The sequence below is a fragment of the Vulpes vulpes genome, chromosome 12 (assembly GCF_048418805.1).
Source record: "Vulpes vulpes isolate BD-2025 chromosome 12, VulVul3, whole genome shotgun sequence".
In the NCBI taxonomy this organism is placed as follows: domain Eukaryota; kingdom Metazoa; phylum Chordata; class Mammalia; order Carnivora; family Canidae; genus Vulpes; species Vulpes vulpes.
The window spans coordinates 114,440,409-114,464,752 of record NC_132791.1 but is presented as its reverse complement, the minus strand read 5'-3'; the positions used below and the strand labels follow the sequence as shown (position 1 = coordinate 114,464,752).

The 24,344-nt window shown below is 48.1% G+C and overlaps 1 protein-coding gene across 5 annotated transcripts in view; it reads left to right on the top strand.

Annotated features, from left to right (window-relative positions):
• Positions 1–24,344, top strand: part of GRIK4 (glutamate ionotropic receptor kainate type subunit 4) — a 422,857-nt gene that overhangs the window by 235,348 nt on the left and 163,165 nt on the right. For 4 of the 5 annotated variants that reach the window (XM_072729517.1, XM_072729514.1, XM_072729515.1 and 1 more), the window contains one exon: positions 13,597–13,761. The exons of the other annotated variant lie outside the window; for it this stretch is intronic. In XM_072729517.1, the coding sequence (XP_072585618.1) occupies positions 13,597–13,761 (165 nt within the window). The remainder of the gene's footprint in view (positions 1–13,596; positions 13,762–24,344) is intronic. 5 annotated transcript variants of the gene reach the window in all.

Below are 24,344 nucleotides of genomic sequence, written 5' to 3'. Positions count from 1 at the left end.
TTGCTCTGTCCAGTATGGTCACCACTCGCCATTGAGCACTTGCAATATGGCTCATCTGAATTCAGATGTACTGGTTTTTGTTTTTGTTTTTTTTTTAAATAAATGTTTAAATTTATTTATGGGGAAGGGGAAGGGCAGAGGGAGAGTGTGAATCCCAAGCAGACTTTGCCCGGGGCTTGATCTCATGACCCTGAGATCATGACCTGAGCCGAAATCAAGAGGCAGATGGTTAACCGACTGAGCCATTCAGGCGCCTGTCGGATGTACTGTTAAGTACAGAATACACACTGGATTTTGAAGTTTTAGGATGAAAGCAAGACAAAATATCTCAATTGTTTTATATTGTAGAAATTGTATTATTTGGAAATTTTAGTTAAATAAAATGTATTATTTAATTTCATAATTTTATCTGCATTTTACTTTTTTGAAAAAAGACTTTATTTATTTGAGAGAGAGAGAGAGTACACAAGCCAGGGGAGGGGCAGAGGGAGAGAGAGAAGAGGACTCCCCATTGAGCAGGGAGCCTGACGTGGGGCTCGATCCCAAGACTCTGAGATCCTGACCTGAGCCAAAGGCAGATACTTCACTGAGCCACCCAGGCGCCACTCTTTTTACTTTTTTAACTGTGGCTACTAGAAAACATAAAATGACAAGCATGGCTTGCATTATGTTTCTGGTGGACAGTGCTGAGCTGGAGGCTGAGCTTCAGTAGCAAAGAGAGCTGGACATGCTGTATTTCAAAGATAAAAGGGTACTTCTCTCAATTGTGAGCCCACAGGCCGGCTGTGCCCCAGGACTGGCTGGGAGGGGGGGTAGGAAGCAGTGTTGCCTTCATCAGTGTGTAGTTCCGGAACATTCCTATTGTTACTTTTTACAGTCAGCAAAAAAAGGGAAGGAGAGTCCAGGGCACAGGGGTGACCTGGATGTTCCACGGTTACTACTCTCAAACTCACCGTCCCACTTTAGCTCCTGGCCTCCCCTGGCTGCAGAGTCACTGGGAAGTGTGGTCTGTAGTTGGGCTGCCACACATTCGGGGAATAGTGTTTTATGATTAAGAGGAGGAAAAGGAGAAAGCCCATGGGGGCTTCTCCCTGCTGTCAGCCCAGGTGAATCTGCACCCTGTGCTCCAGACTCTTGGTCTCCTGGCCTATTTGCAGGACTTGCTTCTTGACATTATCAACTTCTCCCTCCCCTCTGGTTCCTTCTTGAGCCCTTCTCCTATGAATTTAAAAACCCTTCCTTGGGCAATGTAATTTGCTCCACCTTCTGCCCTAATCAGACTCCTTCCCTCGAAGACAAGCTACTTGACTCATTCACCTTCTTAGCCCCTTCTCCAGCGGCTGGATCTGTGTGCTGCCCCCCCCTCCTCTGGAGCAGCTCTCACTAGGGTCCCTGGTGACCTCCCAGGTGCCAAATCTCATGGAAAATTCTCAGTTCTTGTTTTATTTGACTTTATTTGACCAGGTATGCTGGTTCATTGTGCCTCATGAACCGTGTTCAAATCTGCCCATTCCTTTGCTCCTCACTATCCTGCCCCTCATTACCTGCCTCATCTCCTTCTCCCAGGCTATTAAAGTCACTCCAAACTCATCATCCCAGCTCCTATTTCGTTGCTGCTCTGGTGTATCTGCAGTGCCATGAGTGATAGCACTAAAATGCAAATATGATGATGTCACTGTATGTCCTGTTGTTCCCTGGCATGAAAACAAGGTCCTTCCCGCTCAGGCTGCTGTCCCCCAGCCTCTCCTACCTGTACTTGGGCCCTTCACACATGTGACACACATATGACTATGAACTAGTCATACTTTTGGGGGCTCTGCACACTGGGATGCAGTTCCTTTCTCTGCCTCCCTGGGGAGCTCATGGGCCTACTTCAAGATTGCCTCTTCTGTGAAGCCTGGTGCTGTACCTGGTAGGCAGTAGGCACTGGACACCTGTGTGCATTAGATAAATGCATGAGGCCTTCCCAACAACTTCTCTCCACTACCCGGAAGAGCTCTTCTGGGTGCTTCCTGGGAACTCTTTAATTTTTCTCTATTAAACCACTTACTGTCTCCACCCTTCCCTGGAAATGTCTTTGAGAGCCAAAGACCCATGCATAGTCTTCTGCTATTTCCCAGCACCATGGGCACCTGGATGGCTTATGGATGGATCATAATAGGGTTTTATCATATCACATACCATATTGGGTTGTGGCTATTCCATTTTATGGTTGCATCCTCCTCTGGACACTTTGAAAGCAGAGATACATCTTTTCCTTCTCTGTGTACGTAGTGCCTTGGTTAAGATAAATGTTTTAATAGGTATTTAATGAATTAATAAATAAAGGAATGATTCCCATCCACTTGGATAAATGCATTGCCTGTATCCGTTACAAAGCACAAGATTAAGTGCTAAATGACTGGCACAGACCATGAGTGCTTTGAAGGATTTGGAGAGGGCAGATTCAGTGTGGGCTGGAGTGGTCCAGTGCATGTCTAGGTCAGGGCAGGAATGAACTTGAGAATAATTTAGGTGGGATATGGGTCAAGAAAAGCTGAGTGCTTTCCAGGAAGAAGAGGCCACCTTAAGAAAGAGAGGGCAACGTGACATGCTCTACTTGGTGTTCTGCAGGGACACCTAGATGTAGCTAAGTGGTCAGAGAATTTGGTATAATATAAACCTGGAAGGACATGTGGCACCAGATTGTGGAGGATGTGGGTGCCAGGAAGGTGAATTTGCAACATGGAGAAGCTGGGTTTGCACAGGAGAGCTCGGAGGCAGGAAACAGGTTAGGGGTGTTGCAGGAGAGAGGCAGGGTTGGTGGCAGTGGGAGCAGAGAGAGAGCAGGGGATGGGGGCACATTGCTCAGTGGTCCTCAATGACTCAGCAGGTGGAGGGGCAGAGGGTGGGGAGAGCACAGGACAGCTCTTCCATGGATCCTGTGGGGAAGACGGGCCATTAGTTGAAACTGGAAGGCAAAAAAAAGCCCCCCCATTTTATGAAAAGATAATGGGTTACATTTGGGACATGGGGTTTGGAAGGACCTCCAAGGGAACATTTCTCTTTAGCAACCAGAAATAGAAGTCTGGTGCGTGGATGGGGAAGTGGAGCTGGGGATAGGCGTTTTGGAATTATCTACACAGAGCTGATAGTTGAGAATGAATTATTCAAGGAAGATAGTACACAATAAAAAAAAAAAGGTGGACTGAGGACTGAATCCAGAGTGTGAATTTTGGGGAACACTGCCAACTAGAGTTATATCAAAGAGAAGAAGGAACTGGAGCATGAAGGGAGTTGGGGCAAAGGTGATCAGAATGAAAATCAACCTAGTGTTGTATCAGGGATGTTAAAACAAGACAACCCAGGAAAAGCCTCCTGTCACATGTGACTCAGAGCCTCAAAACCCTAAAAAAAAACACAGAAAGACCTTTGGATTTGTAAGGAAGGAGAACTTTAGTGAATTCAGAGATGGCAGAGGCGCGGGATGGAGAAGATGCAGAGGAATTGGAGGCAGTAGGTATAGGTCACAGAGTTTAAATGTCTCATTTGCTGAGAGAGGAGAAGGTAGGAAGGAGCTAGAATAGTAACGTTTTTCTTACCAAAGCATTTTTTTAAATTGAGGTATAATTTGCATGCAATAAACTGCCTATATTTTGAAGTATACAATTTGATAAGTTTTGCCATGTGTATACCCATTATACCATCACCAGTCAAGATAATAAAATTTTTCATCACCCAAGAGAAGTTCCTTGGTGCCACTCTAATTCCTCATTTTTGCTCCTTCCTGTGTTAACCCATCCCCAGGCAACTACTCATCCGCTTTCTTTCACTACAGAATATTTTGTATTTTTTTCTGGACATGTATATACATGGAATCATAAAGTTATGGTCTTTTTGCCTGACTTATTAAATTCCATTTTAAACTTAGTAGTATTTTGTTGTATGGCTATCCCACAGCTTGTTCATTCACTCCTTTATTGGTGGTTATTTCTAGTCTTTGACTATCACAGAACACGTTGCTATGAACATTTATGTACAAATTTCTGAGTAGACCTATGTTTTCCTTTCTTTTGGGTAAATGCCTAGGAATAGAATGGCTGTATCCTGTGGCAGGGGGATGTTTAACTTCTTAAGAAGTGACCAAACTGTTCTCCAAGTGGTTATTCCATTTTACGTTCCCACCGATAGTGTCTGAAAGTTCCAGTTCTTTCATATCCTCGCCAGCTTGGTGTGGTTGACCTTTTCAATTTTGGCCATTCTAGTAGGTTTATGGTGAGATCTCCTTATAGTTTTAATTTGTATTTCTCCAGTGAATAATGATGTGGAGCATATTTTCATGTGTTTATTTGCCACCCATGTAACTTCTTTGGTGAAGTGTGTATTCAGATTTATTTTGCATATTTTTAAAGAATTGGATTTCTTGGGGTGGGGATGGTACCTGGCTGGCTCAGTCAGTGGAGCGTGTGACTCTTGATCTCAGGGTTGTGAGTTCAAGCCCTATTTTGGGTGTAGAAATTACTTTTAAAAACAGTCTTAAAAAGTTGGATTGTTTGATTTCTTATTGAGTTTTGAGAGTTCTTTGCATATTCTGGATACAACTCCTTCATCAGGTATAAGCTTTGTGTATAATATTTTCTCCCAGCCTCTGGCTTGTCTTTTTGTTCTATTCATGGTGTCTTTGGAAGAGCAGACAGTTTTAATTTTGATAAAGTCCACTTTGTCTATTTTTTATTTTATGGATTTTGTTCTTGGTGTCATGTCTAAGAAATCTTTTCTAAAAGCTGCAAAGATTTTCTTCTAGAAGTTTTATAATGTTAGGTTTTACATTTAGGTCTACAATCTATTTTGTGTTAATGTTTATGTATGGTGCAAGACAGGGTTGGAAGTTCTTTTTTTTTTTTTTTAACGTATGGATATCCAACTGTTCCAGTGCAATTTGTTGAAAATATTATTTTTTTAAACTGCGCTTTTGTCAAAATCAGCTGGCCATATACAAATGGGTCAGAATAGTAATTTTGAAGGAAGGAATAGAAGTTGGCATAACATCCCTCAAAAGCCAAGACAAATTTGGCTCAAACATTTACAGAGTGCCTCCTGTTGTCAGGCAGGGTGCCAGGCACTGGGGATAGAAAAGATTGAAGAGCGGAAGTTAAGGATGAAGCTGATCATTGAAATAGAGTATGCGTGGGATTCTATGGCTATACATACTTGGGGCCCTTGATCGACTTCTGCGTTCAGAAGAAGCTTCCAGAAGGAGGGGCTGCCTGGATCGAGGACTCATTCTGATGAGAGTGGTCAGTGAGCAAAGATGGGAAGGCAAAAGGAGGAGCATGAGTAAAAGTGCATAGGGTTGCAACAAGCATGTATGTGCATGCATGCACACGTGTGTGTTTAGGGGGTGCTGTGGTAGTTTGGTATTTCTAGAGTGGAGAAGGATGAGCAGAGAAGCAGAACATAAGGTTTGAGAAAGAGAGAGAGAGAGCCAGGTCTTGCCTGCCACACCAAGGAATTCCATTTATTTTGAGACCAAAAGCTAAAAGTAGGACTTTGCGCCTTGAAGTGACTGGCAGCTGTGTGTGGGTGTGACTCAGGACTCCCAGGTGGGGGCCAGGTGGTTTAGTGGGAAAACCAGGTGAGAGTCAAGAGGGTGCTGTTGGGTAGGAGGAGATGAAAAGACTGAACTTGGGCGATGGTGTTGAGATAGAGAGAAAGACGGGGACAGATCTGGAAAATAATAAGGGGCAAAGCCAGAGCCATTGGAGGTGAGGGATTGAGGTGAGGCCATGGTGCCTGGGTGGCTGGTGCCATCACTAGCTAAATTCAGGAAGAATGTAAGTGGGAAGAAGGTGAGTTTGCTTTGGGTCTTAAGAAATCTGAGACGCTTATCAGACGTTTACATGGAGATGTCAGCAGGCAGGTGGACAGAGGGGAAGTGTGCCCCTGGAGGGGGCTGTGAGCAAGATCACTTAGGAAACGTCTGGGAGTGAGTCAGAGCCTGGGAGCTCACCAGTGTTAAAGGCTCAGCAGGAGACAGTGGACCTTGATGGAATGGTCAGAGAAGCAGGAGGAAAACCCCAGGGGCTTCGTGGGTCATGGAAGTCACAGAAATTGAGGGTCTCAGGCAAAAGACTCAGGACTCGAACACTCAGGACTCTCAGGTTCAGAAGGAACCACGAGGCAGCTTAACCAAGTGGTCTGGCAGTCTCCAGACCCAGGCTGCCATTGAGTGCTCTGTGCTCTTGGGCAAGTTGCTCACCCTGCCTCTTTCTTGGTTTTTCTCACCTGTAAAGTGGGACAAGTGCGTTGTAGGATTGTGTGAGGGCTACGTGGAACAGCACATATGATGCTCTTGGAACGGTACCTTGCAGAGAACGAACAATAATGCCAGCTAGTGATATAATTAGAGAATCCACTTTGCGACAGTGGTTCTTGTTGGTGACTTTGTGCATACAGTCTTGAGCGGGCTCGTGCGGGTGGCAGGCAGATTACAGTGGTCCAAGGGGATATGAAGTGAAGTGAAGCCAGCAAAATGTTGAGCAATCGCTTGAGAAGTTTGGTTTGAATTGAAGGTAAGATGGTAAGCTGGAGGGCTGTACATCGGCACTGAGGTCAGCAGAGGGTCCCCTGAGCACATTCTAGCAAAGGGGAATGAGCTGGTCTGGGGATGAGACAGAAGGTAAAAGGAAAAAAGGGAAGTGTGGTGGTGAGGCAAGGGTGTCGGGAGAGGAGAGCCAGGTGTAGGGGGCCTCGTGATCTGAGCCTGTTGGAAAGGAGCACCTGGCTGGCTTATTGGGAAGAGCATGTGACTCTTGATCCCGGGATCATGAGTGCAAGCCCCTTGTTGGATGTAGAGATTACATACATACACTTAAATTAAAAAAAAAAAAAAAAAGAGAGAGAGAGGCACAGAGAAGAGGCAGTTCCCTGCAAATGGGCTCCCATTAACCTCTCTGTGGATGGAGAGAGGGGGCGGGAGCTGGGTGTTGGTTAGAGGTGAAAATCCAGATGATGGGCTGACTTGGGTCCACCCCCCATTCATATGTTAAAGTCAACTCCTAGCACCTCAGAATAAGACCGCATTGGAAATAGTGCCTTTGACAAGGTAATTAAATTAAAATGAAATTATTAGGGTGGGCCCTAATCCAATAAAACCAGTGTCCTCCTAAGAAGAGGAGATTAGGGTACAGCTGCGAGCAAAGGGAAGAGAATGTGAGGACGAGGGAGAACCAGGAGGGAGGCCTCAGAAGAAACCAACCCTGCCCACACCTTGATCTCTGACTCCTAGCTTCCAGAACTGTGAGAAAATAAATCTGTTGTCTAAGTGCCCTTAGTCTGCCCTACTTTTATAATGGCAGCTCCAGCAACCATACACAGTCTGGAATGTGAGCAAGAGCTGGCCAGGCAAGACCAAGGGCAGATGGCGGTCCAGTTTGCATCCCAGTGGGCAGAAAGGGTGTGGGTTTGTGGTGGAGTGGCCTGCACAGTGGTGTGGCTTCCTCCAGCACAAGAGATGACAGGGACCTACAGGGGTCAGGGGTAAACAAAGGGACGTGAGAGGTCAGAGGTGAGCAGAGGAAGCTGGTGCCAGGTGAACGGTGACTCTGGGGCTGTGGCTGGGAGCAAAGCCGACTGGCTCCCTGGAGGCTCCAACCATCTTTTCTTGTTAGGACAGGGCTCTAATGGGGTGAGCTGAGCAGCTGAAGGGCAGTGTTATAGATACCGCCTATAAAGACTCTCCCGTAAAACCTCTTTATTCCCCCCTTTAAGAGATAAGAGTTATCAAAGTGCTTGGAAATCTTCAGGAGGGAGATTCTGAAAGACCCAAAGGATTAAGGGAAGCTGATTTTCCAACCTGAGGGGTCACTTGCAGGCTGTTGAGGATTTGCAAAGGGAGGGCAAGCCCTGTGCCAGCTTACCCAGGTGAGCAGAGAATAGAACTGCCAGCCCCTGGGTGCCCTAGAGGCACCCCCACATGCCCTGCACCCTGCAGCACTGGTTCAGAGGGACCGCCCTCGGTCTGAGCAATACCTAATGCTTCTGCACCATGTCACATTATTCTTTCACTCAATAACCATTCATTAAGGGCCTACTTGCATGCGTGTCTGGAATTGTGCAGGTACAGAGATGAATCAGCCGTGGCCCTCACCCTCAAGGAACCGGCTGCCTCGAGGAGAAAAGACGGATAAACAGATAGGCATAATAAAAAAGTCAAAAGTGATTAGTGTCTAATGAAAGGTACAAAGAAATTTCTGTGGGAGTTTTAAGGAAGAAGGAATTAATTTGGGATGGGGAACCAGGGCATTTCAAAGGAAGGAGAGATAGATCACTTTGAGCTTTTCAGGTTCAAGCTAATTGAGGGAAGTTATAGAAAGATGTAAAGTAAGCACCCTTCCAAGGCAGTGAGTGGTCTCTCAGGAAATCTAAGGAGAACATTGGGCTGGGGCAATCGGGAGGGCTTCTTGGAAGAGATGAGTCTGAGGGGGAAGAAGAAGAGTCCTTATAAGGAAAGAGGGAATAGGGACAGGGTTAGTGTCAGCCGAGGCATGGAGAACTGAAGATAAAGCCAGCCCTGGTCCTAACATGGGGGTGCTGTCACTGTAGGGGTAGGAGGGGTGCTGCAGCTAAAAGTTTAGGCATGTGAAAGCCAGACCACAGAGGGCCTGGTGCCATCCTAGAGACTCAGATGGGACCAACCCTTGGATAATGGGGAGGCCTGAGGACTTTGAGCAGGTGGGTGAAAATCATGGCCATACTCACTGGGTGAGCCAGAAAGGATTAAGGTGGGCAGAGCCAGGCCTGCCAGGCCCAAGGAGGCATCCTCTCCTGAGTAGACATAGACCTGGGCCCAGAACATGGAGAAGACCTCGGGGTGGAGGTGGGAACAGGGTCAAGAAACTGCCCTTTCCTTGACATGAGCCTTAGAACTCAGAGCTGAGCAGAGGTAAAGCTGTTGGCTTGTGGGAAGAAAGGCCCAATGTCAATGTGGGTCACCAGCTCCCTGGGCATGAGAGGCATGTTGAGTACATGCGGTGGAAGAGTCACTGTGCAGAGTCCCCACAGCTAGAAGACTCTCTGATTGCATGTCTCCATCTGAGCCTTGGCCTTACTGTACCCCGGACCTCCTGGCCTTACCGTGCCTACTAGTTGACATCTCTGCAGAGTAGTCCCCGGGGATGGAGGATGTGCTAGATGATACTGTTTCTCATTAGGCAGCGGCTGGGAGCTCTGAGCATCCTGGCCCAGCCCAAGAGCCAGGCCTGGGGGACAGAGCCTGAGGCCAGGAGCATCAGCTGCACACTCAGCCCTGAGCACCCTGCTCTCCACGCATGGGGCCCCTCACTGGGGACCACCAAACAGCAAGCATGCTCTTGGAAAATGCCTGTCGGGCACATGTTCTTCTGGTGTCCTAAGAGAGCCTGAGCTGGCACCTCATCCTTTGTGTCCAGAGACCCAGAATCAGAGTTCCTGTTGTCATCCTAATTATTCTGATCCCAATATGTTTGATGCTAACCACCCAGTTGAGGCTGTTCCCAGACGGGAGTTAATCATTGTCTAAAACCTAAAACCTGATGAAAAGCAATACCCAGAATGGCAGAGAAGTTGGGTGGAGTGCAGAGTCCTTCCTGGGACCCTATGGGAAGGGGAAGAAGAAGGAGATACTCAGGGAACCTCATGTGCCCCTTAACATAAAATCCCCACATCCCCTATTCCCCCCTGGTCATGATCCCTCTGTCTCAGAGTATGTCCGAGGATGCTCTGTGAGTTGATTATGTGGTGTTCCATGGCTGGCTGGTGTCCTGTACATCTGGGTTTGTACTGGCACATTATCTTTGTCGGCTTGGGCTGCCATGACAAAATATCACAGACTGGGTGGCATGAGCAACAGACATTTATTTCTCCCAATTCTGGAAGGCTGGAAGTCCATGATCAAGGTGCCAGCAGGGTCAGTTTCTGGTGAGAGCCTGCTTCCTGGATTGCCCTCTTGCTGTGTCCTCACATGGTGGGAGAGAAATAGAGAGCTCTCTCTGGCATCTCTCATAAGGACCCTCATGCTATCAGATCGAGGCCTCACTCTTATGACTTCATGTCACTTTAATTTCATCTTAAAGGTCCTATCTCTAAATGGAGTCATATTGGGGGTTAAAGTTACAACATGTGAATTGGGAGGAAGGGGACATATTCAGTCAGTAGCTCACATTGTGAACGTGTAATGTTCAAGAAGAAGAGAACACACAGCCCTAGAACAGACTGTTGGGTGTGTGTTGCCTCCTGGTATAGGTGTGATCGTGCCCTTTGTATACTGATGGGACAGAGCTAAGTCTGGTGTCTATACCATGAACAGCCCTGTCAACTCAGGAGCTTGAGTTCCTTCCTAGATTTATAGGGGATGTGGGCATTTTCTAAGAGATTAATTTATTAATTATTTTATTACAAGTGATTTTCTTAAAAAAAAAAAAGGTGATTTTCTAATATTTAAAGGTCATATGGCCCGAAGAGAAAGATGCCCCCCATCTAGAAATCTTGTAGGAGTTGGGAGCATTAGCTAGGGGAATTTCCAGAGGACCAGGGTCCTGCCTGTTAGTATTTCAGTCGATTTGCCTTGGTGAGACTTTCTTTCTCTTTGGGGACTGGAAAGCTCATGTGACCTACAGCTGCGGATTGCATTGTGCCCTCCCAAAATGCACATGTTGAAATCCTACCCTCCCCCCCCCCCCAGTATGATGGCATTAGGAGGTGGGACCTTGGGCAAAGTCATGAGGGTGGTGGGACCTCCATGATAGGATTAGTGCTCTTATAAGAAGAGTCCAGAGAATGTTGTCCTTTTCTCTCCGCCATATGAGGACCGTGTGAGGAGGCAGGTGTCTGCAAACCAGGAAAGCAGGCCCCTTGTAGAACCCAACAATGCTAGCACCGTGCTTTCAGTGCCCCACCTCCAGAATGGTGAGAAGTGAGTGTTTGCTGTATAAGCCCCCCAGGCTATGGTATTTTGTGGCAGCAGCCTGAGCTAAGACACACCTACCTAGTACACCCCTTTCTTAGCAGCAAATCCAACAAAGACAAGGTTCGTTGGAAGGAAGATGAGCCTTGGTTCCAGGTACATGGTCTGTGTGAGGCTGACCTGGGGTCACCTTCCACCTCTCCCACTTACCAACCCTGTGAACGAATGTGAGCAGGTCCCTTGACCTCTGTGACCATTTTCCCATCTCCAAGCGAGGATAACCCAAGAACATGCTAGTTGTTGCAGAGCTTAAGTGAGACTGTGTCCACTAAGAATTTACGCTACTGTGGTCACTGAGTAAGTGTGTGTCTATTCACATAAAGCTTACGTACCAGGGATCCCATTCCTCTTTCCCATGATTTGTGTGTGATGGCCATGCCAATGTCTCTTTTCTATGCTTTAGGGCTAGACTAATGATTTCTATTATATTTTTAACCATGAAATATTTTTTTCCATATCAAGTCTTATGTGGAATCCCAGTACCCAAAACTGATGGGGGTAGAGGTATGCTGGTTGAAGCTGGCACGGGCCTAGGGACCTCCATACAGCCTTCCTCTCTGCTGCCCTTCTTCCTTTCTCTTCCCAGATTCTTCCTCCTGGGACAGCACAGTATAATTGTCTAGGTTTCTGCTTCCTGAGTAACATTCCCATTCTGGTCTTGCTTTCCTGAGGTCACCGGGGTAGGTGTTTCGGGTGTCCTCAGGCTCTTCAATTACATGTTTATAGCGCATTGGCCGCTCTTGCAAGTGGTGATCACAACAGGTGTGTGAGGACTTTGCTACCTAATTTACAGAAACCTGCTTTAATGGCTAGCTCTTGGGATGCGCTTCAGTTGCCCAATGTATGGCCCACCCAGTGTCAATGAAATCTATTTTTTATTGTTCAACAGGCTATGCATATAAACACATCCACAAATCAGAAAAAAAGGCTTTGTAATATTCTGTGTCCTGGTTTTTGGTTTGGAAAATGGGTCACAGTAGGTATAGGAGCAGTGTACAGAAAAGACAGCATGGGACCTGGGTTTCTTCTGTCCATGCCAGCCCCAGAAATTCAAGGGCCACGTGTTGGTGAAACCTATTTTGCTTGATTCCCCATGTTGCTTTTCTGAGCCTTCAACCTCTGAAAGATAAGGTTGATATTTCTTCCTTTTTCCCCCTGTAAGAGCTTTATTGTAATATAATTCATACACCATATGTTTCACGCATTTAAAGTATACAAGTCAATGGTTTTTAGTATATTCACAGACTTGTGCATCTATCACCATCATCAATTTTAGAACATTTTCAGCACCCCCAAAAGAAACACCATGTATGCATTAGCAGTCACCCTCCATTCATTGTAGCTTTTCCACCACTGCCACTAGGCAACCACTGATTTACTTTCTGTGTCTGTGGATTTACCTGTCCTGGAAATTTCATATAAATGGAATCATCCCATGTGCAGTATTTTGCATCTGGCTTATTTCACTTAGCACCATGTTTTCAGGGTTCATCCGTGTTGTGGCCTTATGAGTACTTCATTCTTTTTTATTGTTGAATACTATTCCATTTATAGATATACCACATTTTGCTCGTTCATTCATCAGTTGATGTGCATTTGGACTTTTTTTCACTTTTGAGTTATTTTGAATAATGCTGCTATGATCATGTATGTGCAAGTTTTTGTAGAGATTTTCAATCTTGTAACTTTCTCTACGAGGAGCATGAATGATATCCAGAGCTAGATTTGTTGAGTGTTTATTGTGTGTCAGGTACTGTGCTAATCAGCACCTCACACAGACTATTCAGGTAATCTTCACAATGCTCCAAGGGGTGGGGGCTCTTTCCCCATTTTACAAGTGAGGAAACTGAGGTCTTCTAGCCAGTGCAGGGTGGAGCTGGGATTTGAATGCAGGTCTCTATGCTACCAGAACGCTTACCCTTAATGCTGCTTCTGGAGGCATTTGGTACACTATACCACTCCAGCCATTCATATTAAGTCACACCAATTAAATTTGTGTGATGTGTCACTTACATACATTATCTTACTGAATCCTCACCCCAAGCCCCTGAGGTTGTCTCACTGTTCCTAATGTTCAGTGAGGAAAAGAAGTTCAAAGAAATTGCCTGGCTCACCGGCTGACATGGTTTATCAGTGTCAGAGCCTGGAGAGCTGGCATTCAGCAGTATCTTCCACGGCTTTCTCTCTCATGCCTGGTCTCCCTTAACCCTCTCTTGTCTCAGGGAGAGTTCTGCAAATGCCAAGACTACCATTTTCAAAGGGCAGCTACTCTGTCCCTTCCTTGGCACACGTGTGCCTGTGTACCCCCAAGCATATCACCATGCCTAGGCCTCGGGACCTCATATGCATAGACCCCCGATGGCCTTGCCATGACATCAGAGGGTTCCTGGGCCAGATATGCACATGAGAAATCATGGTTGCACCTGCCCACAAACCAAGACCCGTAGCATGGAGAGAACTTGCTTTGGGAATAGTTCCCAGGATGGCAGGGTGGAGGGGTGGAGGAGGTGGAGGGGAGCTTCCCGGAAGAGGAAGGTGGCAGTCTGGGGGAGAGTGGAGAAAGGAGGGGAACGGGAGAGGGTACCAACTGTCTCCGTGTGGTTGCCTGCCCACAGCTGCTATCTTGGATGACCCCATGGAGTGCAGCAGAGGGGAGCGGCTCTCCATCACCCTGGCCAAGAACCGCATCAACCGCGCTCCTGAGAGGCTGGGCAAGGCCAAGGTCGAAGTGGACATCTTTGAGCTTCTCAGAGACAGCGAGTACGAGACCGCAGAAACCAGTACGTAGAATGGGCAGGGCTGCCCTCTGCTTTCCTTGCTGGCAGGAGGGGCTGATAACATGAGCCATACCCCTCTCCAGCCCTGTGATTAGCTATTCCCAAGAGAGGGAGAGAAACATACAGTAGGAGGCTCTATAGGGCTCAGTCTGGAGGAGATCCCTAGGTTTTGTTGCCAACTATGTATGGAGGAGAATTGAGACAGGATACTCAGTCGTTCATTCATTCACCCACTCATTCATTCCTTCATTCCTTCATCTATGGACTTCTTCATCTCCTGGACATATTGTACACAATATGAATGAAACCTTATGTGTGATTAAGAGAAGAGAGAGAGGGCCAGCCCAGGGGTCGCTTAGTCAGTGCACACCTGATTGCCTGTCTTGCTTTTTTTGTGCCAGGTGCAGCGTTGTGGGACTTGGGATGGAGTTTGACCACTCCGTGGGTGACCTTGGGCAAATCACTTATCCCATTTAACCTCAATTTCTTCATCTGTAGAATGGGAATGCTAGGCTCTACTTTGCAAATTTTGTAGGTTGTCAAGAGATTTGAAGGACTTAAAAACATGGCAGAATCCTCTGTGAGTTGCAATGCTTTACACACATACACACTGGGGCACTCGAGTCACATGTGTGGAGCCCCTGCCCTGTGTCAGGCACTGCTTTTAATTTTCCCAGCTTGAGAGTTAATTATGTTGGTCCCCACTTTACAAGAGAAGCTGAGGCTCAATGGCGATGACCAAATTGCCCATCTCCAGAGCCAGTCACGGGCTGAGCAGGTCCTGAACCCTGCCCTCGTGTGCTCACTCTCAAAGCCATACCCAGTCCACCAAGACCTCCCTGGAATTCTCTGGTGTCCTGCTGGGGTTACCTGGACAACTTTATAGGGTGAGCTTTTCCCAGTCATGGGCCAGTGGCTCAGAGCCAAGCTGGCAGTGAACAACCCTGTGCAGAGGGAAGAAGAGGAGCCCCTTAGCCCAGAGAAGTGATGACATCTCTTACCTAAGACTCTGCTCCATCTCCTCCCTTTGTGACCTGTTTCAACCTTTGGTTATACTCAATGGCAAAAACACAAAAACAAAAGAACTTGCTGAGGCATATATGGGAGGTAGCTGGTCTTCTGGGGGTAGATGCATCAGTGCTCTGATCTGGGCCATTAGTACTGCAAGAGAGGAGACACATCACTCTGGCCCAAGTGCAACAGGCAGGGTGTCCTGTGGCACCCAGAGAGAGCAGGAAGGAAGGAGGGCAGTGGCTCTGTCTCAGTTTCCTTTGAGGCTCTTGCGGTCTTCCCTCTCTGGGTGGCCAAGTTCCCTGGCTCATTTGTCATGCCTGTCCCATATGGCCACACGGGCCCACTTTACTGTCTGTTTATTCAGGCAACTTTTATTGAGCATTTACTCTATTTCAGGTGTGACTCAGGATATCATGCGTTGGGAACAATGCAGAAAACAAGGTAGACACTGTCCCTGCCATCAGGTGGCCTGTGGTCTCTCTTCAGCATGTACCTCAGTAGCAACTTCCCTCAGAATCTCTTGGTCTGAATTTCCAAGGTAGAGGATCTGATGGGTCCGGCTTATCTTCTTGGAAATTCAGAGCCGATCTCACCAGTCACAAGTGTTGGCCAGATGGCCTGATGACGACCCTTGGAGAGACCATCCACATTTAGGGACCAAGAGTGGGTTCATGCCCTACAGAAGAGGACTGGGGAGACCAGCGGGATCTATGGACATAGATTCCTCCCCAGGGGGGGGAATGGAGGAAGACCAGGTGCCTGAAATAGTCACTCACTTATTCATTTGGTCAGGCGATACATATGTGGTGAGTGCCAGTTCTCCTGGGTTCTAGGCCATGGGGATTCAGCAAGGAACCAACTAGAAGTCCCAGCTGGCAAAGGGATGAAGTTCTAGTTCAATGAAAGTAAGATTCCAATTTCCCTGCATCTTCTGAATGAAATCAGAAATCCCGGCCACAACTCCTTGTGAGTCTCCTAGTCCAGTCTGTAGTGGTTCTTTGTCCAGGAGGACAGGTCTCTGACAAAGATCCAGATTCCTAGATAGCACTGTAGAGCATACGTCCAAAAAGCTCCTCCTTCCTTTCTCTGATTTGTGAGGGTTTCTCTGCAGGACAGAGTGGAGATGGTGCATCGTGCATCGTGGATGGGGGTCGTTAACACATGTAAATGTCCTCTCCTGGTGACCCCTGCAGCCTGGCTTCTTAAAGTCCATACCGCTAAAATATTAAGCCAGATGAATCAGGGGAATAAAAGAAACTGATATTTTTTATTCCACATTACAGAGCTTTGGGGCATCTTTTTCATGCCCTTCTTTTAGGCGCCAAGTATTTTATTAGCTAGTAACCCTTGGTTCAGCTTTTACATCTCAATGTGTTTGAGGCATGATTAGCATTTGTTAGAAACAGGGCTTCTGGATCTTTCTACCCCAAAGGCCTTTCATCCTGAAGCCAGAGCTGCTCCCCCACAATGGATCTGAAACACCACCCAGATAGTTCATAGGAAGGTTCCAGCCCAGCTATTTCCTTCCCAAAGTATGGGAGAGAACGGGTGGTGGGTAAGTGCTGTTGGCTGAAGCCAGGCAGGGACTGAACTTCAGTGGCAGTGTTGAGGGAAGGACATAGGAGGGAGACAGGGTCCCTGGATCAAGGAGGGATGATAGTTCTGCGATGCCTACTATGAGGTGTCTTTGTTATAAAGAGCAAGAACGTGGATTTTAGAATCAGGTTGGCCAGGTTTAAACCCTGGCTGTACTGTTTACTAGCTATATGACTGTGGACAGGATCTGGCCCTATTGTACCGTAGTTTCCATGTTTGTAAAATAAAAGTGGTGGTGATGTCACCTCCTGGAGTCCTTGAGAGCACAGCACCGGACAGTGGCCGTCAGCACTTAGCTCCAGGCACATAACTGACATTCAGTGAGTGGCTGCTGTGGGCTTCGCTGTTAGCATATCCTCTCACCCCCTCCTCTGAGCAGGCTTCCTTCAACCCTCTTACCATCGTGAACAGGAGGCCTCCGTACATGGCAGTACCATCTACCTCCCAGCTCCTCCCAAGGGGCCTATCTTAACATCAGCACGCCTCGTGGGGCATCCAGCGTAACTGGACATTCCCTTCCTCTTCCAGTTTTCTGGGCTTGATGCATCTGACAGCCTTGAGCCTTTGGAAGTTACGGTGGGCCACCCAAAGCCAGCTGTGGCTCAGTGCCATGGGTTCTGTTTTCCCCTGGCTAGGGGTCCAGAGCTAATTTGTATTATTAGCTTAAAACTATCTGAGGCAGTCTGGGCCCCTGAACACCTGCCACCTCACCCCTGTCCCCCATGGCCAGGAACTCTGCTCCAAGAGGATGAAAGAGACCCTAGCAGAGACGTTCTTGGTTGTGGGGAGCAGAGGCTCTGCTCTAAGTTGGGGTGGTAACAACCCAGCAATATACTGTAGTACCTACTTGCAGCAATAGGTGAGATTCCAGAAGCTCTGTACGAATTGCACTTTCATGAATCATGTTCAGGGTGGGAGTATCAGTCAAGGGGAACAATGACTATTTCAAGAATCAAAGATTGCAAAGTGTAAAGAAACTGAAGATGCTGGCGTCCAGAGATCCACCTCCTCATTTGATGATTCAGAATGAGGCTGGGAGGTGGGAAGTACCAGACGGGGCATAATTCATAACAACCCCGGACACCGGAAAGTTACAAGCACGAAATCACCTCCTGTTGTATTTGGTTCACTTAGATTTTCATATAGTGGGTTTATTTATTTATTTTTAAATATTTTATATATTTATTCATGAGACACAGAGAGAGAGAGGCAGAGACGTAGGCAGAGGGAGAAGCAGGCTCCATGCAGGGAGCCCATGTAGAACTCGATCCTAGGACCCTGAGATCACGCCCTGAGCCGAAGGCAGATGCTCAACCACCGATACATCCAGGCGTCCCATAGTGGATTTATTTGAAGTAGGGTCACCCATAGGGCTTCCTCAAACCCAAGTCCCATTCCCTTCTCCTCCCTGCCCCTTCACCATCACCTCAGGCTTCTTGATGTTTGACTCCCCGGCTCCCTCCTTGCACAGCCCGCGGATCTGAAACAAGCTCCAAGAACAAGACCCATGAGGCCATGTCCTTCCTGCCTGGCCCCTTCCCTCCCCGCTCCTGCATCTTGTCTTCACCTCCACCTCACCCTTTCTTGTGTACGGAGGGTCCCACAGGCCTTGCCCCCGTCTCTTCCATAGATCAGCACGTCTCCTGCGGCTGCTGTGTCGGAGCTTAACGGAGTGGCCACCCCCTTATCAGCCAAACACCCGGAGGCACCATCCCTGCTACTGCCAGAGCCAGTTTGAAGTTTAATTTACTGCAGAGCTAGAAGCAGGGGCCTCGCTGTCAACCCCTCGCCTCTGCGTTGGTTTGTCTCTGTGAGGCCAAGCGTGCTATCAGCTGTCGACACAGCTTCCCCTGGAAAGCCTGGGGCGCACTGGTTATCCCACCCCACGTGGCCCCATGTGATGCTCCGGCTGTGTGGATGCTCCTCCTGCACGAGCTCCCGAGCTGCCCACGGGCTCCGTGGGCGTGACCCCGGGTGACTCTAGTAAGTGAGGGCAAGCATCCCTCCGTCAGTTCCATAGAACAAATCCGAGTCCGCATAAGGGAGAAGCCGCAAGGAAAAGTCACAGGATAACGATGAGTCATTCAACAAACATTCCGCACTCCCGGCTCTCTGAGCTACCCACATCCTGCGTGCACAATGTGGACTCTGCAACGCACTGAGTTGCAGTGCGTAGAAATCGTCTGGTCCATGGTCTTTTCCAGGAGGCAGTTAAAACCCAAACATCCAAAAAATGACAGAGAATTCAGTAACTCTGCTGTGTGGCTCAGACATGGGCAGAGGGTGGTCGGAAATAGGTCTGAGGTGTAGACGGTGGTCAGATGAGGCCTCTGGGCTGGACCTTGGAATGTCTGGTGGGCAGAGAGAAGGGAAGCGGGCACCCGTGCAGACTGTATAGTAGTGTGGCAAGGGCTCGGGGCAGGAAGCAGCAGTACCTGGGGACAGTGACAGATGAGTGTGGCTACAGCAGAGCGTTTCTGTGGGGCGTGAGGGCCAGGGTTGGAGAGAGGTGTCGGGTTCTGGAGTTGGAGGCACCAGGATCCTAATCCTGACTCTATCAGCACCTCGGGCTACTCTTTTGTGCCTCAGTTTCCTCATCTGTAAGGTGAGAATAACAACAGTTCTTACTTCAAGAGGTTTTTTTTTTTTTTTTAAGATTGTATTTATTTGAGAGAGGGCGGAAGGGGGAAGGAGAAGCAGGCTCCCTGGCAAACTCCCTGCTTAGCAGAGAGCCCAACATGGGCCCGATCCCAGGACACCAGGATCATGTTCTGAGCTGAAGGCAGATGCTTAACCGACTGAGCCACACTTTAAGAGGTTTTTTGAGGACTTTTTTTAAAAAGTTTTTTTTTTTTTTAATTTATGAGAGAGAGCGAGCAAGCACAAGCAGTGGGGAGGGGTAGAGGGAGGGAGAAGCAGGCTCCCTGCTGAGCAAGGAGCACAATGTGGACTCGATCCTAGGACCCCAAGATCCCAACCTGAGCCAAAGGCAGATGCTTAGCTGACTGAGCCACCCAGGCGCCCTGGATTTTTTGGAGATTAAATGAGATGATGCACTTACAAGACTCAGAGCAGTGCCCTATATAGGGTGAGCTCTTGATAAGTTTTATGCAGTAGTAGTAGTAGTAGTAGTAGTAGTAGTAGTAGTAGAAGAAGAGGCAATCATATAGTAACTCCTCTGTCACAGGGTGATTGTGAGGATTCAGGGAGCTAGCATGGCTGTCAGCCTGGCACCTGGCACCTGGATGCTCCCAGTACACGGCAGTACTGCTCTCACGGTTTGGGACCAGGCTGAGGACTTTGAAGAGAATGCCTTTGGTGAGGGGGCCCGATGGCAGTTCTGAGTTCTCTGACCAGAGAGAACCCCACCATGGGGCGTGATGGTGCAGAGACCTGGCACTCTCGCCCTCATGCGCTCCCTTCCTTGGCTCGGGGACCAGCGGGGACCAGCAGGGCCCACCTATTCAGCCCACTGTCCGCTCTTGGGGCGGGGGGGGCGGGGGTGAGAATGGAGCTCGCTCCTGCAGGCTCTGGCACAGGGGAGGAGATAGTTCTTCCAGGTGGATCGAGGCAGTTGTTTGCTTTGCTCCAGGACACTCAGGGCTTAGCTTTGTGCCGGACGTACCGCATACCAGATGGAGACCTTACCCTCCTGCCCCACTTGAGCCTTGCATCGAGAGTGTCTTGATGGGAAGGACTCAGGGTTCTCCCAGCCGCCTCTGGTCCACCTCAATGTCAGCTCCCGATGGCCAGGCCTGTTGGCCACGGAGGCTCAGGGAGCCGCTGGGAACTACCTGGAAGTACCATGCTGTAGGTGAAGACAACCTGCCCCACCCAGGACTCTGCCCCTGCCCTGGAGGGCCTCTAGTCAGTGGTGCCTACAGTTTACCCCTCAGTACCGTCTGCATCACAGCCAGACCCCTTCTCTCCCCATGAAGACTCAGAGGAGGACTAGGGATCCAGGCTGGAGCTGGCATCTGGAGGGAAAAAATTCCCCCCTCCCCACCTTACAACACCCCCGTATCGTCTTTTATTCCAGCAGCTTCTCTGACCCCTATCTTCCATTGCCTCTGCTGGCTGGGAAACTTTGTTGCCATGGCAATGTCACTCATGTCTCCCCCTCCCTCTCTTTCTTGCTCCCTGGGAGGCAGAGGTAAAGTGCACTTCCCGCCCCTCCCATCCCTCCCACACACTGCTCAGGGCCCTCTACAGATGGCCTGGGCCTGTCGAGTCAGGGTCCGGGAGGTTGCAGAGCTGAGGTGCTTCCTAAGCAGTTTCCATTTGTCTTGAGCAAAGCATCCCTCATAGGGAATGAGAGAGCAATTCTCAGACCCCAGGAAACCCCCAGGCCATGGGGATTGGATCATCTTGGCTCATGTCAAGTCAGGTGAGCAAACATCTGTCGAGCAATGCCTTTTTGCCAGAACTGAATTGGTGTGACCCAGGCCCTTAAGGAGTTCCCAGTCCAGTGTGGGAGATGGGAGATGGGTACTCAGAACAGCAGGCACGGGTGCACAAACCTGCAAGGCTGGATGTTTTTAGAAGCCAGAGCTTTCCAGATATCAGAAAAGTCATGTAGTGCATACACCATATATTAAGTAACATCTCCAGTGGGGCTGGGGGCAGAAGCCCATACTCAAATACACATCCTTATATTCAAATATTCACATACTATGAATAGCCTCACATCTGTCTGTTTAGATCAGATTTGCCACCAAATGAGCTCGATGAAAGCCATCCAGCTTCAGAGCCTTTTGGATTTTTGGAATTGGGAATAAGGGATTTTAGCCTTTTATAAGAATTTATTTTTAGGAGAATCCTCTCTCTGTTGCAGCCCAACATAATGAACCAGCTTGGGGCAGAAGCTGGCCAAGAATTCAGAGAACGGGGAAGCTGATGTCTCTCAGCAGCTCCAGTGCAGAGCTGACTCAGAGCCACAGTGTGATGTGCAGAGGAGGAGGAGGAGGTGTCTACTTGCCTAAGGGCAAGATCTGAGCTGGGCACTGGAGGATCAGTAGGAGTTTGCCAAGCAGAAGGGCAAAAGAGTGCCTAGGCCATGGTCACCTGGGGGTGCTAATGGTGCTAATGGACTCATTCCCAGAAAAGTGTTTTTATTTTTTTTAAGATTTCTTTTTTTTATTAGAGAGAGACAGAGTGTGTGTACATGAGTGTACCCACGAGCAGGGGGAGGGGCAGAGGGAGGGAATCTCAAGCAGACCCCCTGAGATCATGGCCTGAGCCAAAGCCAAGAGTTGGCCACTGAACCAGCTGAACCACCCAGGTACCTCACAGAAAAGTGTTTTAATTTTTATTTTTTATTTTTATTTATTTATTTATTCATTAGAGAGAGAGAGAGAGAGAGGCAGAGACACAGGCAGAGGGAGAAGCAGGCTCTACGCAGGGAGTCCGACGTGGGACTCGATCCCGGGTCTCCAGGATCACATCCTGGGCCAAAGGCGGCGCTAAACCGCTGAGCCACCTGGGCTGCCCAGAAAAGTGTTTTTAAATGAATAAAATAAAATAGGATGACTAAAGAAACCAGCCATATGGAAATACAGTTAAAATATATTTATAATGATGTATTATAAATGTGCTTCTTTATTAATGTATTAAATAGCCAAGCCTAGCAACAGGTCCAACTGCTAGCCAAAGTTTGAAATCATATAAATGATCTCCTAAGATTATCTGTAGCACTGTAGTGTCACAGGAAAACATTTGTGATGCTTGTAGGTCACGAAGTCACAGGTACCGTTATTGCCTCTGGTTTATTGCTTGTGTTTAAACTTGAAGGAAATGCCAGACTAAATTAGGAGAAAACAATAGTGATGTCACTTTTTTCCCCAAAGTGTTCGTAGACCACTGACTTCTACCCCTAGATCTGAGGCAGCAGGTGAAGAATCCCTGGTCTGGTCAGAGAGAACTACCTGGGAACAGGCTCAAGGAGGAGAATTAGAAGCATGCTCTGGGTGAGCTGGCGTGAGGCAGCCGGCAGCACGATGGGAGGAAGAAGGGCTGGAAAGGTGGTAGCGTCTTGAGATCACACACATTTGGATTTTACTCGCCTCTCAGAAGAATCTTTTCTTACGGCATCCTATCTTTTATAATGGCATGTTATAAAAGGAATAGATGCTCATTATAGAAAATAAGGGAAAAAAAGGCGGTGGGGGGAGTCATTCAGTGTCGAATTGGCCCAAGCAATCCCCATGACCATCCGGTTAAGCTGTGAGCCATGGGAGGCTTCACAGGACAGGGGTGAGCGTGCCGACCCCGGGGCCAGGGATGGAGGGTGTGAATCCTGATTCCAACCTTTACCCTTTTTGTCTTGTTTTCTCATCTGTAAAATGAAGTTGACGGTAATAGTTCCTATCTCATCAGGTTGTTCTGAGAATTTAATAGATCTGTTCATATGAAGTGCTCAGAATGGGCCATAATTAGCACTTGGTAAACACGGGCTTTTATAGCATCTTCTATCCTGAGCGCATAACTTTTTTGTATTTGCTTAGATGTGGCCTTTCTGTAGATATGCGTATAATTTTATATCCTGCTTCTTTCTCTTAATATTATTTCATAAATATTTTTAATACTGTTATAAACTGTTCATAAGCACTTTAAACACCTAAATAATATTTCATGTGGCTATATGACCCACACTTTAGGTACAGTAGTCCCTTATAATTGGATCCTTAGCTCATTTCCAATTTTCCATGGAAAATGTTGAGCAGGCTTCACTGTGGTTCAGCAACTATTTACTGAGCACACAACTCGGAGTCAGGCCCTGTGCTCGGTACGGAGGACACAGAGGTAAATAAGACAGGCTCTCTGCCCAGCAGCAGCACATACACCTGTGTTTGGGGATTATAATTTGTCTCATGGTTTGGAGAACAGATTGGAAATGATGAATTCCAGAGACAGAGAACCCCCTTAGGGGGCAGGTAGAGAGAAGGGGCTGATCTAGAACCATCACAATGGGAGTAGAAGGGAGGGGATGGTGGGCTAGCAGGTCAAGGGGTTGGAACCTGGCTGCTAATGGGTATAGTGAGTGGATTCAGTGAGGGAAGCCAAGGAAGAGTCACAGTGACTTGAGTTGGAGCCTATACAGTGAAGTGGGGTGAAGTAGAGTGGTTCTCAGAGCTTGAGCTTTGTGCCTGATGGATCTCTGAGTTCAAGCCCGGCTCTGGCATGTCCTACCTGTGATCTTGAACAAGTCATGCAAATTTTCTAGGCCTGTTTCCCCATCTCTAAAGAGGGGCACATAACACTCTTCTTCCTAGAAGTGTGAAGGTCAAATCAGATTATAAGAAGCATATGGCACACGTGATGCCATGGGCATAATAAGGCTGTGTGGCATGTCAAGTGCCATTCTAAACACTTTGTGTGCATTAATTCACTTTAATTCTCCCTCTACCCTACTGTTAGAATCCCAGTTCTGTAGATTAGGGAGCAGCTCAGAGAGGTTTGATAACTTCCTTGGGGTCTCCCAGCTAGAAATGACAGAGCTGGGACTCAAAGCCAGGCAGCCTTGCATCAGAGGCCATGCTCTTAATGACTATGCGCCTCTCTGCCGTGGACATGGTGAGGGGGTGACACCACAGCCAAGTCCCTGTGGCAATGTCCATCAGGTGTTTGAAACTGGACTTTGTAACCCAGGGCGTAGGTCAGAGTGCAGGGTCACCTGGGCAGGAACAAGAGTGGAGGTCAAGGCAAGGGTGAGGTTGCCCAGGGAGAAGGAGGCAGGGAACAAACCTGGATTCATCAGGCGGAGGAGGAAGAGGAGTTGGCAAAGGAAGTGAGGAAGACTGGCCAGAGGAGCAGACAAGAATGGGGGCTGGAGGGTGGTAGAGAATTCAAAAGAGCAATGCCATCAATAGCATCAAATGCGGTAAAAATAGAGTAGGATGAGCATCGCTCAGAAGTCGCTGATGACCTTGGGGAGCAGATTCAGGAGAAAGAGATGGGGACCTGGACTGGAGGGGTGG